The sequence below is a fragment of the Calypte anna genome, chromosome 12 (assembly GCF_003957555.1).
Source record: "Calypte anna isolate BGI_N300 chromosome 12, bCalAnn1_v1.p, whole genome shotgun sequence".
NCBI classification, from domain to species: domain Eukaryota; kingdom Metazoa; phylum Chordata; class Aves; order Apodiformes; family Trochilidae; genus Calypte; species Calypte anna.
The window spans coordinates 13,956,399-13,971,904 of record NC_044258.1 but is presented as its reverse complement, the minus strand read 5'-3'; the positions used below and the strand labels follow the sequence as shown (position 1 = coordinate 13,971,904).

General features: G+C 41.0%; 1 protein-coding gene across 1 annotated transcript in view; it reads right to left on the bottom strand.

Moving 5' to 3' along the window:
* Nucleotides 1-15,506, bottom strand: part of PTPRG (protein tyrosine phosphatase receptor type G) — a 392,351-nt gene that overhangs the window by 8,927 nt on the left and 367,918 nt on the right. The window contains 12 exon segments of the mRNA XM_030458295.1: nucleotides 306-448; nucleotides 1,249-1,395; nucleotides 3,401-3,529; nucleotides 3,949-4,025; nucleotides 5,320-5,413; nucleotides 7,272-7,418; nucleotides 7,760-7,895; nucleotides 8,887-9,059; nucleotides 9,465-9,599; nucleotides 9,820-9,954; nucleotides 10,183-10,265; nucleotides 11,930-12,026. Of these exon segments, the coding sequence (XP_030314155.1) occupies nucleotides 306-448; nucleotides 1,249-1,395; nucleotides 3,401-3,529; nucleotides 3,949-4,025; nucleotides 5,320-5,413; nucleotides 7,272-7,418; nucleotides 7,760-7,895; nucleotides 8,887-9,059; nucleotides 9,465-9,599; nucleotides 9,820-9,954; nucleotides 10,183-10,265; nucleotides 11,930-12,026 (1,496 nt within the window).

The following is a 15,506-nucleotide window of genomic DNA, read 5'->3' as shown; positions in this document are numbered from 1 at the left end:
TAGGATTTGTTTGGGATACTTCCAGGTGCAGAAGAACCCTAAATGCTTACAAAGCAAGCACAGAAGAGCCTCATTTTCTGAGTCCATCTAAGATTATGACCAACATAAAAACCACACTAAGCAAAATGTATGTGGCTTTAGATGCTAGCTGAAAACTCATTCCTCCAAGTTTATTATTCTGATCCTGTTCCCTAGACCACTAAACCCCACCTGCCCTATGCAAGAATGGACACCAATCTTGTGTACCTGAGCTGTACAATTCCTTGTACAAACTGCACATAAATGGGAGAAAAGAGATTACATACTCATCATGAACTATGGTGGGGCCATCCCTTGTTAAGGCCTCTTCCTTGATTACATTGATAAGTTCAAAGGTACTGCTTATGGGAGCATCTGGGTTTGGCCATTTAGGACACTGAAAGTGGCGAACTTCCAGAACGTAGTCATCCTGCAATGAAAAACCAGCCTGGGCATCAGCTACTTCAGTTTCACATTTATCCATTCCAGCTAGAAAGAGAAAAGAGCCTCACTACAAACTTCAGAGATACCTTCTTCTTCCAAGCAGCTGATATAGAAAGAAGACAACAAACACAGCTCGAGCATTTCTGTAACAACGAACACCCTAAAATAATGCAACTTTAACAAAAGATTTAATTGATAAAAGATTTTGTATCTGAGTTCAGGGCTTATATCCACATAAACCTCCCTCAGAGCCCTTATAGCTAAGAAGTTAAACAAGAGAAGGGCATCCATCCATGAGTTAAAATGTAAAAGGCTTGCAAGCTAATACTTAGCAGCAATCCAACTGCAATCTGGATAGAACACTAGAGGCAGGTTTATAGTATAAAGAAGTGTGCTTACATAAAACCCCTTAAGTCAGACCCCAAACAATTAAACTACAAATGCTCAATTTTACAGGCAGAAATAGGACAATAGGCCTTGGTGTACTTTAATTAAATCTGCTAGTGAAATGAAAAAAACAACATCATTACTTTCAAATAAGACAAATGAGTAATACTGTAGTCTCACTAGCTAGAGGAATCTACCTGGAGGTAGATGTGAGAGGGAGAAGGAGCCAATGAGAATACCATTCCCCTGTAGACAACATGCATGCACACACACGTACAAGTTACATTTACAAGAAAATCCTTTTCAAAACCATTTCTGAACTCTTCTTCTTTGATATTTTAATGACAACAATAACATTTTCATAAAAAGCCAAAATCCACATTTGGAGGTTTATTTTACCTGGGTAGCTTCAAGGATAAAGTCATGGATGATAATTTGCTCTTCGTTAGAGAGGCACAGTCTGTCTTTGCTGATAAGAGTCACAGTAAAGGCCTCACAGTTCATGGATTCCTCACGACTTGGCCAGTACACAAACTCATCTTCTGCCTGGAAAAATGAAAGAACACACTGCTGCAGCCTTTCAGATACCCCCTGTATCACTGAGAAATCCACTGGATCAAAAAATTGATTTGATAAATAGAGATGATCAGGAGCTGACCCTTAAAAAAACTATTGCTGTTTAAAACAAAATTACTATTACAATAGGCAGTAATCCTGCCAGATCCTTCCTCTGTGTGTCCAAACAGGTAACATCTGCTTTTTAATTGGTTTCATAGGGAAATTATTATCTTAGCTCACTTGTACTTAACCTTTTTATTGTATCCCAGGCTTTATTACCTCCTGCCTACACAATTTTGCACGAAAGTCAGATATTCCTTTAGAAAAACTCATTGACCTTTAAAAAGTAATTGCATATTATTTTTAATTAATGTTTATTGTGGTCTGCTCCAAAATTCCAGGTCTGTAGATCAGGAGAAGGTAGAAGACTCATGTAGGCCTTGAATTTTTAGGAGTGAGAGGAAAAGTGAAGAGGACAGAGGAAACTCAAATATTCTTAGCTTTGATAAAAACAACTTTCTTAAATTAAGGCAAGTTCTTCAGAAAAAACTGCTCTCCTGAAGGGAGAATGGGTAAAAGAGAAGGGTAAAATCTCAGAGAGACTGAATGATTGAAGAAGCTGAAGTAGCCAAGCTGACACAATGCAGATAACATACTGTCAAAGCTACTCTTTAAAAAATAACTGTGAATTCCCAATTTACTGCAGAGGAAGGAAATGAGGCTCTGCTACCACATACATGCTAAACCTATTTCTCCTCCTGGCTTCAGGGTTTTCTGTCCTTGCAGCATAAGCACAGAAGCTACTCTGGCAGCATGCACAGCATGCCTGCATCTCTGAACAACCCCTGAATGACTCAAGAGAAAACACGAGCCAGGAACTCACTTCATGGCCATAAGGATGTCTCTAAAATCAAGCTTATTTCTATGGGTCTGGAGCATAATAAATAGGAGACTGAGATTTGGGCCTTAAACATTTATTCTGAAAATGATATTTAGGATCCTTAGAGTGCATCAACAATTCTGCTCTCAATAAGCAGAGGCACCAACAAGCAGCATAATTTCAGTGAATGCCAGAGAAGCGCCTCGTCCTGCCCTGTTACAGGTCCCCATGCAGCAGGAAGCTTGCATTCTCCTCTTGCCCTTTGGCATTACACATTCAGCACCCGCTGCCTCAGTCCCAATCTACCCCTCCTTGCCAGCCAACAAAATCCACACTGAAGGCTGAGCCAATGCAGGGATGCTACTGCTCTACTGCTCCACCCTGGGAGCTGGGAACATGAAAGAAAGGACCAGGCATCCTTGCAAGGAACGCGGCCTAGTCCAGTCTACCTCCTTCACCTTTTAATTGCTATTTTTCTGCAGAACAATTTCATGTACTTGTAAAGACAAGATCAGCCTCTTTGTTTCCACCTGACACACTTTCATTTCATTAGTGCTTTCTGATTTGATCGGGTTTCTCTGAATGCTCTCTGCCTCACAGTGCCTGCAATCCCTTTCATCTTGCCACTTGCAGGAAATGTATCGACTGCTGCCTCTTTAGTAGCCCCTCATGACTGCTGTTTTCCTGCTGTAATGAAGGTAGTTTCTCTTCCACTCTCAGCTACAATTGTCTGTTCACCTCAGTGATGCACGCATGAAAAAAACCCAACTGTTTAGTTCTTAATCCTTTTCAGTGCACCCTCTTGAGACACACTAGTAAATCTGGTAGTAGTGATTAGCACTTCACCTGTGTGTCCTTGTTTTATCTCTCTCTGTTTGTCTCATTATTTCCATTTAGATTAACATCCATATTTGCCTTTTACTTTCATCAAAAATAGCATTTGTAACCTTCCACAGCATAGGCCTGATTCTTGCAGCAAAGTTTGAGACAGTGGCTCAAAAACTGTCTTTCCACTTGAAAATAGCCAAGGCATGGAGCTAAGAGACCCTACACTGGTGCCCTCTAGGGCCAAGTGACTGTGGTACCATGCAGGGAGGGTTGTGGTTAACTCACCAGGCTCTGGTTGTCTGGCAGCATGACAATGATCTGTGCATTGTGATCCCAGATCATTCTCCAGAAATCTTTAGTCGTATGTGGCAGTGGATGTTGGGTTATGATGAACTCGTTACTCCTGTAGTAGCCCTTTTGCAGCAAAACAAAACACACAGTTACTTACTGCCTTCAATACATCAGTTTCATCTTTGGGGACACATAATGACCCTATTTAATTTTATTCCACAATATTTTCTCACAGGCTGTAATTTTGTAACACCATTTCCCCTCTGCAGAGTTTCTGTTGTTTTCATTTACTCTAAATCCCAGTATTTATTTGACTGTATCTCATGAAAATACACATTCCATTTAAATGCATCTTGTATTTAAATTTTTTAGGCAACAATCTTTAATAAAACACAGTTAATAGCTTTACATTATGGGGAAGGTGTTAAAATCTCATCTGTTAATACATAGCCATTACGTACAGAATTAAGACAATTACAGGCATCTGGTATTTAGCACCTTAGAATTGATTTTACTTTGTAATTACGTGTTGGCTTCCTCACCATAATATAAGAGGCATTAATGTAATCTGTTCCCTTCATTCCAGGCAGTGGTGCCAAGCCCACTCTAGCACGCTCAGCTATAAGATTAAAAAACAAAAAGGGAAAAAAAAAAAAAGATCAAAGTCTGGTCATGGCACAATGTAGAAAGTAAGAATTTCTCAGACGTTAACAAAGCAAACAGTGTGCAGCTCCTCTCTCCCACAGGAGCAGGCCAGCACTTCAACTGTGTTAAAGCATTGCCTGCTAACACAGGATATAAAAGAGAATGTTGCACAATATTCCCACAAGGACAAAGTAATTTCAGGAATCAAATTTTACTATAGCAAAGATTTTCACAGCAGGCTGAATTACCAAATAACAGTATATGCAGTGATAACAGGGGATTTCAGGTAATTCTTGACTGTAGTGTTCCATTTGTCTCCAGCTGATTTATTTTGCTTCCCTACCACTCCGTAGCACTACTACCACTTACTCCTCACAGCTGGAGGGTGAGATAACCTCCAGAGACAAAACCCTGCCCCACGGGTAATCATCTCAGAAGTGTGTGTGTGTTCTTCAGCAGATCTACACTTCTCTCTGTGTTTATGGGCTGGGTTCAACAACATCCTCAAACCAATTGACAGGCTTCTAGTGCCAAACTGAAATCACTGCAGCTACATGACACAAGGTGCAGAAAAAAAGATAACAGTCATAAAACCAAATGTGAACGGGGCAGAAATAGTCTATAAGACTTTAAGATATATCCTGATGATATCCCTTGTTCTTAACAAACTTCATGATAGAATGTGCCATTATGACTTAGTGCTAGCTTGGTTACCACCTCTCCTGTATGTCCTGTGCTCTGGGTAATGGGATTGGCACAATGTTGTGCCTGTGGTTGGTCTGGTGCAAATCTGCACTGCTTGGCAGTGATTCCCTATACAGGTAGATACAGACAGATTCCCTATTAATAACTGTGAAACTGGGGCCTCGGGTACTAAATGCCCTTAAGTGTAGGGAAGGCTCACACATAGAAATTGAGTGTAGCAGCTGAATTACCAACAACTTGTGCCAATCACATGGGGAGATCTCACCTGAGCTGGGAGTAGTATCAAAGTAATTATCTCAGTATTCAACAGATTTATCCCCTAACTAATTATTCAAATTCTTAAGCACTTCAAATTAACATTTCACATGGACAGTAGATCTGGCTGACTAACTATTTCTTCTCTTTGGTTTCATCAGGGTAATTCTGAAAGACAAGACAGCTTGCTCTGAACAAAAGATTACATTTCTCCTTCCTAGGGGCTATGCCTTTTCATGCATAGCACTGAGACAATTCAGCACAAAAAGTTATGCTAGGCAGTAATCAAACCGAAGATGTGATCTTACATGGCACGACTGATGAGTTCCTGTTCTTCTCTTTGTTGCAGTCTTTCTGAGCACTGAAGCATTCCACGTATTTTGCATTACACTGTGTAACCAGCTGAAAGAGAATAAAGTAGTAAGTCAGTCCTCACAGCTCTCTTCATTTAGAGAGGAGGTTTCTTTGCCAACTCCTGCAAAGAGGCATCAGTAGAAGAATAAACTGCATTGTTAAACTTGTTTAAGATACTCTAGATGCCAATGAAAATCATCCTTTTCACACAACAAGTTTAATGGATAAAAAGATCTCTGCAACTCTCAGCTTTGAATCATCCTGAGAATCAAGTCACATCAAAATGTATTTTCACAGAACACTACGTTTAGTTATCTCTGAGAATATAATTCAAAACCTTGCAGATATAGCCAGTCAGAAGCAAGTTTCACGGAAGAAAAGCTATAATAAAAAAACCAAAAAACAAACCAACAACAAAAATATGTTTTCTTCTGAAAGAAAAGCCAGATCATTCCTGCAGAATATATTTTTCTGCCAGGCCTTTGGGGAACTCACTATGCTGACATCTGGGATCTGAGGCTCTGGGTTACATTCTCTGCTCTGCCAAGTTCATTCTCAGCTGCTTATGAGACACAAAGAAAAGTCAGGGGGGGCAATTGTGTTTGAATATCTCCACTGGGGGAAACTACTGAAGCAAAGAGGCTAAAGGTGGATTTTTCGTCTCCTGGACTAGCAACTCATTACTCAGAGTAATTTTACTCTAAGATAGTTGAATGTAACCTATTGTACAAGGGCATGAGCACAAGTTATTTTTTGTTGGCTCTGTGGTAGCAGCAGAAATGAGAGAAAGATTTAGCAACTGCTGCTGGTCACGTCCCAGTTCCAAAGGCACTCTAAGCAAGATAGCACTCAGCTCATCTATGTACTGGCATAAGCCCCATTAGAAGTTACAGGGTTCCTCAATATCTAAACAATGTGGCAGAGAAAGGAATTTCTGAAAATGGCACTGAAGTTTTTGAAATTTTGCCACAAGTCATCAGAAAACATCTGTACACATATAATTTGTAAAAGTTTGTAAAAGTGCAACACTTTTTAAAAATAAGAAATATTTTTCTCTTGCTTCATTTTGTGAGCATGAGTATGCACTTGTGCTTTTTTCTTTCATTTAGTAATTAAACATCTGGAATGTCTTGACTGATGAAGAAGTACTGAGATTTCTACAAGTGAATTCAGAGAAGAGACTGTTCATTTATTTAATGGCTTGGCACCTGGTATAATTTAACAGTTTCAGTTCCTTAGGTAGTTATTAGCTGAGTGAGTTTAGCTGTGAAAACAGATGTCATGTGTAATCTTCTTATGGTGCATAATCTCACAAAATATTTTGAAATTCATTCAAATAACATGCAATCAGAATATCTTAGGTTTCAAAGATTTTGTGGTTTGGTTTTGGGTTGTTTTTTTTTTTAATGCTTTGGCCAGGATAAAAGCAACTATGACATAGCAGGGGAATGCATAGTTACCAGCAATGAAAAAGGCATATTCTGTTTCCTGGTCCTAGAACTTTCTTAATTCTTTACCCAGTGCTGAAATAGTAGGTGGTGTTAAGAACCTCATTTCATGTCTTTTTCCATACATGAGTATAAAAGCCACGGTTTGGAGCAAAACTTCTAGCCAAGCCAACCACAGAGTGGGAATATCCAAACCCCCTTGGGAAGGGGGAGACAAGCAGCACACTCCAAACCAGTGCCCATGTCCCTCTTCTCACCTCTGATTTCAAGAGTGTTAGTGCTGATTTCCAGCAAGGTAGAAAAGACTGCTGCTGAGGACTGAACTTCTCAAGATGCTGTGCTGTCCTAACCAAGTATTCTGGTTTGGCTCCTTATCGAAGACCACTGGCAATGAAGACAGGCCATATAAAACAGAGTGGGGAAATGAAGTTCCTCTGAACGGCAGTGATAAGCCTTACCTTGAACTGTTTTTCTAGTCGTGTCTTCCCTCCTATGCCAGGTATGAGGATGCTGTTAACATAACCATGCAGCTGGTTTGCAGATACTTCAGTTTCCTTCCCAAGGATGGCTTCCAACAAGGCATCATGAATAAAAATGTACTGCTCCTAGAAAAGCAACTGCATGTCACATAGGCACTTGGAATAAACTAAACAGCTGGCTTTAAATGAAGGGTAGAGCACGCTAAAAGAAAGAGTGTGCAAAACAAGCCACCATGCAAAGAATGCCAAATACAGAATTAAACATGTACCAGTGGAGCACTAACAAATGAGCAGGTCAAAAACAAAATGAGAAGTTTCTGGTCTAGAAAAAGAGAGAGATTCCAGTGCAAAACATGCTTGATGATATATCCAGTTTTTCCAGGCATGTAACTGAAAAATCCATTTTCTTTTTGATTACAACATAAAAATGAATGTGGCTTTAAATTCAACCCCACTGCAATCTTTACCTCTGTCTGGACGAGGTAGTTGCGCTGTGTCCTGATATGTTTCAGGAAACCCAGGACATTAACTGTGCTTTTGTCTTTTATCTGTTGCAGCATACTGTCTATCACAATGTAGGTACCAGTTCTGCCAACACCAGCACTAGAGAGGACAGAAGAGAAGCCCATGTAATAGAGCCAGACCAAAGTAAATGTTCACAACAGAACTAAACAAATACTCCTGCTCACAGACCTTCATTTTCCTGCTAGCCCCAACAATGAAAGTTTCTAACCAGAATATTTTGAGTTTTTAGAAATTTTACCAGGTATATATTTCATGATCTGACAGCTGGCTGCCCTGTCTCCATTGCTGTTGTTACTGGTGTTGGCTATAAGAAGCCTTATAGAAATCCACCCTATGGCACACTGCTGCTATCCTGAAACACCAAGCTTGCTCCAGTTTGTGGGGCTGCCCTGGTTGGCTTCAGTTTTGAGATGAGGTTTAAGCTTCACAGTGGAGTTGTAATCCTTCTCTGGAAATGCAGGTGGTACCCAGCACTATGGAAAGGCATAAGAGGAGGGAGGCAGGACTCCTTGAAGGGGAGTAGGGTAGTCCTGGGCCCAACAGGGAGGGTGCAGAGGGGAATGCCTCTTAGCTTTTCAATTTCTGCTCAGTAAGGAGCTCTAACCACCATCATCCTCTTTGCTATGGTGCTGTACAGCACCCTCACACACAGTTCTGAAGACTACACCCCTTAACTCATTTAAAGAGAACTCTTCTGTTGACTACAAGGGATGGTAAATGTGAGTGCCATTCAGTGGCAATTGCATGACCAGGTGTCTGTCTATTCACATGGCTGTTTGCCACCCTGCCCTGCCCACACACTGAATGGACAGCCTACAAACAAGCTTCAAACAAGGAACTGCACAACCACATCAGTGCAATGCTCAGTAGCTCAGCATCATGACACAGGGTTTTGCTAATGCAACTGGGAAGGCTTTGGCATCTGAGCTGCCCTCAGATAGAGGCAAAGCAGGCTCATGTCTGCCTGCACTCCATGGGGCTGGCACATTCCTTCTGTACTCATAACTTCCAGTGTCTGCTGGAGCACATGCTGTGCTTGCCATGAAGTAGTCAATCACATCCATCATACCTGCAGTGTACCACCACTGGTCCCATGTCCGGGGTTCTGGCTGCAGAGGATCTCCTCACAAAGGTGAGCACAGGCAGAGCATACTCTGGCACACCCATGTCAGGCCACTGAGTGTAGTGATACTGAATAACTGTCCTCTCGTTCTGCCGCCCTTTGGGGTTTCCTTTCTGACCCTGCATGCAAAGCGTGTGTGGAGAGGAGAGAAAGATTAGGGAAGAGAAGCAGAGAAAAACAATAAATCCTACTGGCTTGTACAGCTGAAAAAGTGCTGGGCTTTAAGAGAATAATCTTCTGCAGCTCTTCCTCCTGCCAGGTGGAGACAGAGATCAAGGAAAACCACAAGTGGGAACAGGTAATAACAGCAGTAACTGTGATGCCGAAGCAGCAGTGAACTTGAGACAAAGAAATACAGGCTAAACCTTTCACCAGGTTCCTCATAATCCTGGCTTTACTTACTTATTTCCCATCCACCTGCTACTTCAAGATGCCTGTGCAAACACTGAGTTTTGCTCCTCTGTGCCTTGCATCCTGCACAAGCCAGAAGGCATCTGGATGAGAAGAGTGGAGGCTTAACTCACCTTTTTCATCTTTGTGTTCCTGACCGTGAAGCGGCGCACGGTGTAGCAGGCGTGGATGTTTGTACTCTTCAGGGTGACAATGATGTTGCCATACTCCTCACTGTTCTCTGAGGGCCAGTACTGATCACATTTTCTCTGAACAGAGACATAGTTGGATGGTTAGCTAAGGGTTTCTTACAGTTGTGTTTAGAGCTTTTTAAAAAATTAAAACCATGGTTGGGTGTGTACCCCTCTGTTATGTTAGGAATGTGTTATACAGCAATATATCATCCCAAACCATTTAAAAACAAATTTTGCCCATGTGATTTGGGGAGGTGGTAAGAAGCAACTGCTAACAAACTAGAAAATCTCTTACTCTTCCTTTTTCAACAAGGTTTGTGATCATGACAATGATTCCAGTATTTTGTTCCCAAATCATCCTCCAGAAATCTTCAAAGGTAGACTTTAAAGGTCCCTGGGTAGCAATGTAGGCTTTTGCTTTGTTGTAACCCTTCAAAGAAAACCATAATGCCAAGTGAGATGAAAGCAGTATCATGGCAGACATATTAATATTTTAAAGGTAACAAAAAAAGGTGCCTTTCTTATTCAGAATAGTGAGAAATTTATAACAAAATTATCACATAAAGCTGGAATATACAACCACTTCACAAGTGGCAATACTTCCTCCTTGTGGAAGGATTCAGAGTTAGAAAAGACAAAAACAATTAAAAAAACTTACATCAACATAATTAGCATTAATGTAGTCACTGTGCTTAGAATCTTTTCCTGGTAAAGGTCTTAGCTTCACCCTGCTGTGATCATCTGCAGGATAAAAACAGAGCAGAGAAGCATTACGAAAACATAAGAACATTAAGAAGCATAAGAAAAAAGTGCAGACCTGCAGGTAAACATCCCATTTCCTCAGTATTTGTCCTTACTAATACATGGAAGAAACTGGTCTTCAATTGGAGTCAAGGGGGAAGTACCTATTCTTGGCCATCTGCTCCTTGTAGCATGTCCTCAGGCTCCACATCCCTTGATGTATGTGGTCTGGCTGGGACAGCTCTTGAAAGGACACTGAAGCCTCAGGAGCTCTGTCTCTAGGATCATCCACATCACACAGTGCAGTGTGATTCAGAGAGCCAGGACACCCCCGTGGCAGTGTGACACCAGGCAGGGACACCGGCTCAGCCCCACAGGCAGTGAAGATTCCTTTCCTTGGCTCAGTGTCTGAGCTTATTTTTCCTCCACTGGGTGCTGGCCTCAGACAGCTCTGCTGGCTCTGGGAGCTGACTGAATGTCCTCATTCCTTCACCACCCTCATCACAGCAAGAGGACAGACTTTAAGTCATGCTCTTTAACTCCTCTTTTTGTTCCATATAAATGCTTGACCTGGGCTTAAATCAAAAGAAAATTGAAGTTCTTCTTCTGCTCCTGGCCAGCAGCATTGTATTGGGTGCTGCTTCCAAAACATCAAGAGATGACATGTGGGCTAACAAAGCATGAAGAATCTGGTTTCAGTTGCCTTCCTGGAGCATCAATGGAGAGAGATAGGTTTCTCCAGGGGCAATTGGGAGGACTGGAGTGCCTGCTCCAGGTCTCCTTCAGTGGTACTTCTCTCTTTGTGCCTAGAGGGACCAGACATCTAAGTCTAAAAGCAGAGCTGTGACAACTGCAATGAATTCCCTTGCTGAAGGCCACACAGCCAGTCTTTCACAGTAGTGGAAATTGGTCCTCAGCTGGCACCTTGATTACTTTTGAGAATCTGTTACAGACATGTATTTCCCTCCTATACCATAAAACATTCAAGATTCATTGCAATGTTTATGAACATTGTGAGCTTGTTATCAGTTACTCTCCATCTTCATTGCTGCATCTGCCATTTGTTCCACATCAGAGAATGATATGGAAGAGTTAGCACATTTCCATCCCAGACCTGCAACAATCTGCATTTTAGACTCTGCAATTGCAGAGTCCAGATTTGCAGTTCCCAGAGGAATACAGGCAAAGCCTGCACTGGGCTACAAAGATCACTGTTTGTCCAAGTTGTACACACAGCTGAAGCAGTTTGAAATACAGCAGATACACTGTAAGATTTAGCACCTTTAGGATTATAAGGGGAAACCCAGGGATCATCAATAAAACTCTTTGCTCCACCATGCACTTCCCTTAGGCCAGACATTAGCAGGCAGAAGATCAATTTATCCAGTTACTCCTCCACAAAATTTCATATGAAACTGATACCTCTAAAGCTACACTTGGACCATCAAACTGCAAAGTATTTTAAAACAAATTCTGGAATGAAATCCTAGCCCTAGAGAATTCAAGACATCCACTGTCTTTAATAGGGAAATGACCTCCCAGCCACATTTTTGCATGTCTATTAATTACTGTGCAATACTGCCATTTGAAGCCACCTGCCCTTTCCAGTCACACACACACACACACACTGGGCTTTTGCAGGTGGATTTGTTGTGCTTACTTACAAGCTAGGATGTTGATGTATCTGTTCTTGTGCTTGTTGTCGGGGTGGTTGGAATGCTCTGCAGTGATGTTCATGTCGGCCGTACAGCGCTGCACTTCCTAGGCACAAGAATTATTCAAGTGGTAAATGGAGTGGTCAGATAAAAATTAAGCTTTATCTCCTTTTGCAACAGCTTACAGAAACCATGCTTAAAATATTGATATTTCTTAATCAGAATAAGTTCTTATTGAAATATCTTAACTGCTGGATTGAACACAAAGTCCTTCAGTATTATCCTGTATGACACGATCTGCTTAATAAATCAAGCTGTGCGAGCTGCTCCTGGGCATGTGCTTATGCTCCTCTCCACAGACTTTGTGACAGATGCACTTTGGGCACCTGGGGGCCCTCTGTTCCCTCTGACCAGTCCCTCCATCTCCTGGACTGCATCTCTTGTGATGCCCCACACTGTCCCCCCTTGGGAAGGGAAGACAGAGTACCTCAAAGGCAAGAGAGGCCAGTGCAGTGGAAGGAGCTAAGCACAAACCCCACTTCAACAGGAGCCTTTGATCATGGAACAACTTAGCTGCTTATAACCTCACAAAACAGGGTTTCTGACATTTAAGTTTGGCACTGACCTTTTGTTAGTTTTCTGCAGAGAGATGCCTGTTATAAATTATAAATAAAATAGATCTCTGAAGATAAGAGTGAGTACTTTAAATACCACTGCTTGGACACTGAATAACAGCCCATGATACAGTAAGAAAGATAAAAGGTTGTGTCCCTATATATATATACATTTACAGAGCAGAAACAGGCCAGGCCTGCCAAGCTGTTCATGAAGCTAGAGATGCAGCTTTGTACCTAGTAGGTATGATACCAAACTGTCACTGACTTTTTTTTAGTTCTTAACCTTACTTACACTGTCCAACAACAGAATGCTGAGCTACTGAAATCAGGCAACAGAGGGTCCTTTCTGTATGCCCCTTGGGCAGAATGTCCTAGAGAGCTACACACTTCAAGGACGTGCAAACTGAATCTCTAAGTCTCATGTGCATGATCACCTCCAAGATAGATTTTTTGCATCTCTTTAACCTATCTTTTTATCTTCTTGAAAAAGCTAGCGTTTAAATTCTTGATGTAAGAACACATTTCTGAAAAATATATCAATGTCTGGAGTTTACAAAGTTGGGGAAGATACTATATTTATTCAAATCTTTTGCGAGTCCCAGAAATTGTACCAAACAGAACCCATTTCCCCCAAGGATATATGGGAGAGTGCCAAATTACTTTGTACTTCAGGCTTTAAAAATAACAGTATAGAACCTGCCTAAGAGGGAAAGTCATTAGGAGCTCACAGCTGCTACAAAGATCACGAGCTAAGTGACAGAGAAAAATTATCAAGAGAAATGCTACACAAACAGCAGATGTAACAGAGCTCAGCATTATGCAGACATTTCACAAAGGACTTGCATAGCAATTCTGATATCTTCCCCAGCATTTACATTTAAAAAGTGCAAACTACACTAAAACCTTCCACATTTTCTAGCTTTTATATCTACGTGACACTCCCAAATAACAATTGCTTCGCCTTCCCTCCCCAACCCCTCTCCTCTCCATAGTGAGAAACATACTGCATTCAAGGAGATGAGCTGAGCAAAGACAAAGAGGAAGCAAGCAAAACTTTCAGCTGGCCCTAATAGAATTTTCATAGTTCAATTTCTCTTACAGAAATAAAAAAACACATTAAAGCGTGCACTTCTCCTAACTCTGCCTGTCAGCTCAAGTAAGAGGCTTCTCATTACACAGTGGGCAGGATCAGTTCAGCCTAAGTCATAACTGGAAAAGAAGCATTACTTACATGTAAGTTTGATTTAATGTAATGTTGTTTTACCTTTTTTATACATTTAGAAACCATATAATATCACTGCTGTACCATTGTAGGTCATTCCTGAAAAACAACCCTCCTGCATCTCAAAAGCCTCATGTCAAACTCTGCATCCCTGCATCACTACAGAATTCTTTTTTTAGATGTTATTAGCACTGAAATATTTATGCCACATACTGTAGAACTTAATACAGATTAATCCAATAAGGTTCTATGGAGAATTCCCCCAAAAGTTATAGAACTTAATAGGGAATTACCTCCCTGCTAAGGAATTTTCTTTGACAGTTTAAATACTACGTTGTAAATGTATCACTTTCTATTAAATTCTATAGGACTCTTCCGTAAGGGAATTGTTGGTGAGGTTAATCATTTTAATTAACCTTTTTATGTTGATGCTGACTGTTTTCTCAACTGTACATGTTCCCAGCTGGCCAATATAAAGTTAATAGAGGAGGAAGATTAAGCTAAGACAGTGAAAAACACAGCAAGGGAAAAGAAGGTCTGACGCTGTGAGAGCTGATCATCTGAAAATGGCTTTTCTTAACACATAATATTCTAAATGGTTTTTAATACTCTGGAAAGCTGCTATAATGGTGAATTCCTATGTCTGCACACTGCAAAGATTAGCAAAAAGAGACTGTTCCCCATTGCTGATGCACCTCTGCTCTTTGTGTCTTCTAAAAAATGAACATAAACCAACAAAAGGCCATTTTGACTTCATCCCTCTCAGTCTAAGACAACATCAATGCTTTGGGATGCTGAGGTCTTCCCATGAGAAGGGGACTGAGGACATCCTCCAGCTCCCTTCTGACCACTGACAATATTTGGCTGTACTGTACAGACAGATCAGGCTGAGAGCAGAGGGTGATTATCAGTGCTTTCTTACCCTGCTATGTTCAGCTCTCCCAATTCTAACAGCAAATTACTAAACCACAGGCCCACCCCATCAGACAGTAAAGCATAAGTTAACATTCCTTTGTTATTAAAGTCAAAGTGGTTGTCTTTCATCAGTGCACAAAATGCTGTAAGAACACAAGAGTAGTTGTAGCCTGTTATCAGTGCCTCTGTTCAGAGTATGATTTACCCTTTGACAGAAGAGGACAGCCTGGTGTTAATAAATATCACCCGGGAGAAAGTTCCAAAAAGTCACATCCTAATTATGCCATTTACTACATTTATGTATATTACATATTTACTTTCCCAGCATTTTCTATTGCTTATGCAATGAACACCCTGGGATTTCTAAATCTTACTGGCTACCAAGTCTTTCATTTGCATTTAAAATATCACCATGATTATATTATTATTATAAGTTAAGTTTGCAGGCAGGCCACCATGTCAGTTCTGATCCCAGGATGCTCATTGCAGTCTAAACAAACTCTTTTCCAATTAGCACAAAACCACCACTGGCACCATGGAGAAGGAAAGATAGTGTCCATATCACCACATCCATAATTCAGCCACAAATTTTTCAGCTCTAGAGTCTTTTCTTCATCTTTCCTTAATTCCACTTAGTCTCTTCCACTGATTTTAAAGTGTCTGGCTAGCACAGTGCTGCTTTTCATGTTTAACTTTGCAGAACACATTACTGTCCAAAGATGAATGGGTACAGGCTCTTATTCTGTCCTTTCAACTTATCATTGGCAGCCCAAGAAACTGAAGTACATGGTTTCAATTGACCGTTAGTTACTGTAAAATGTGTTCTAGTCTA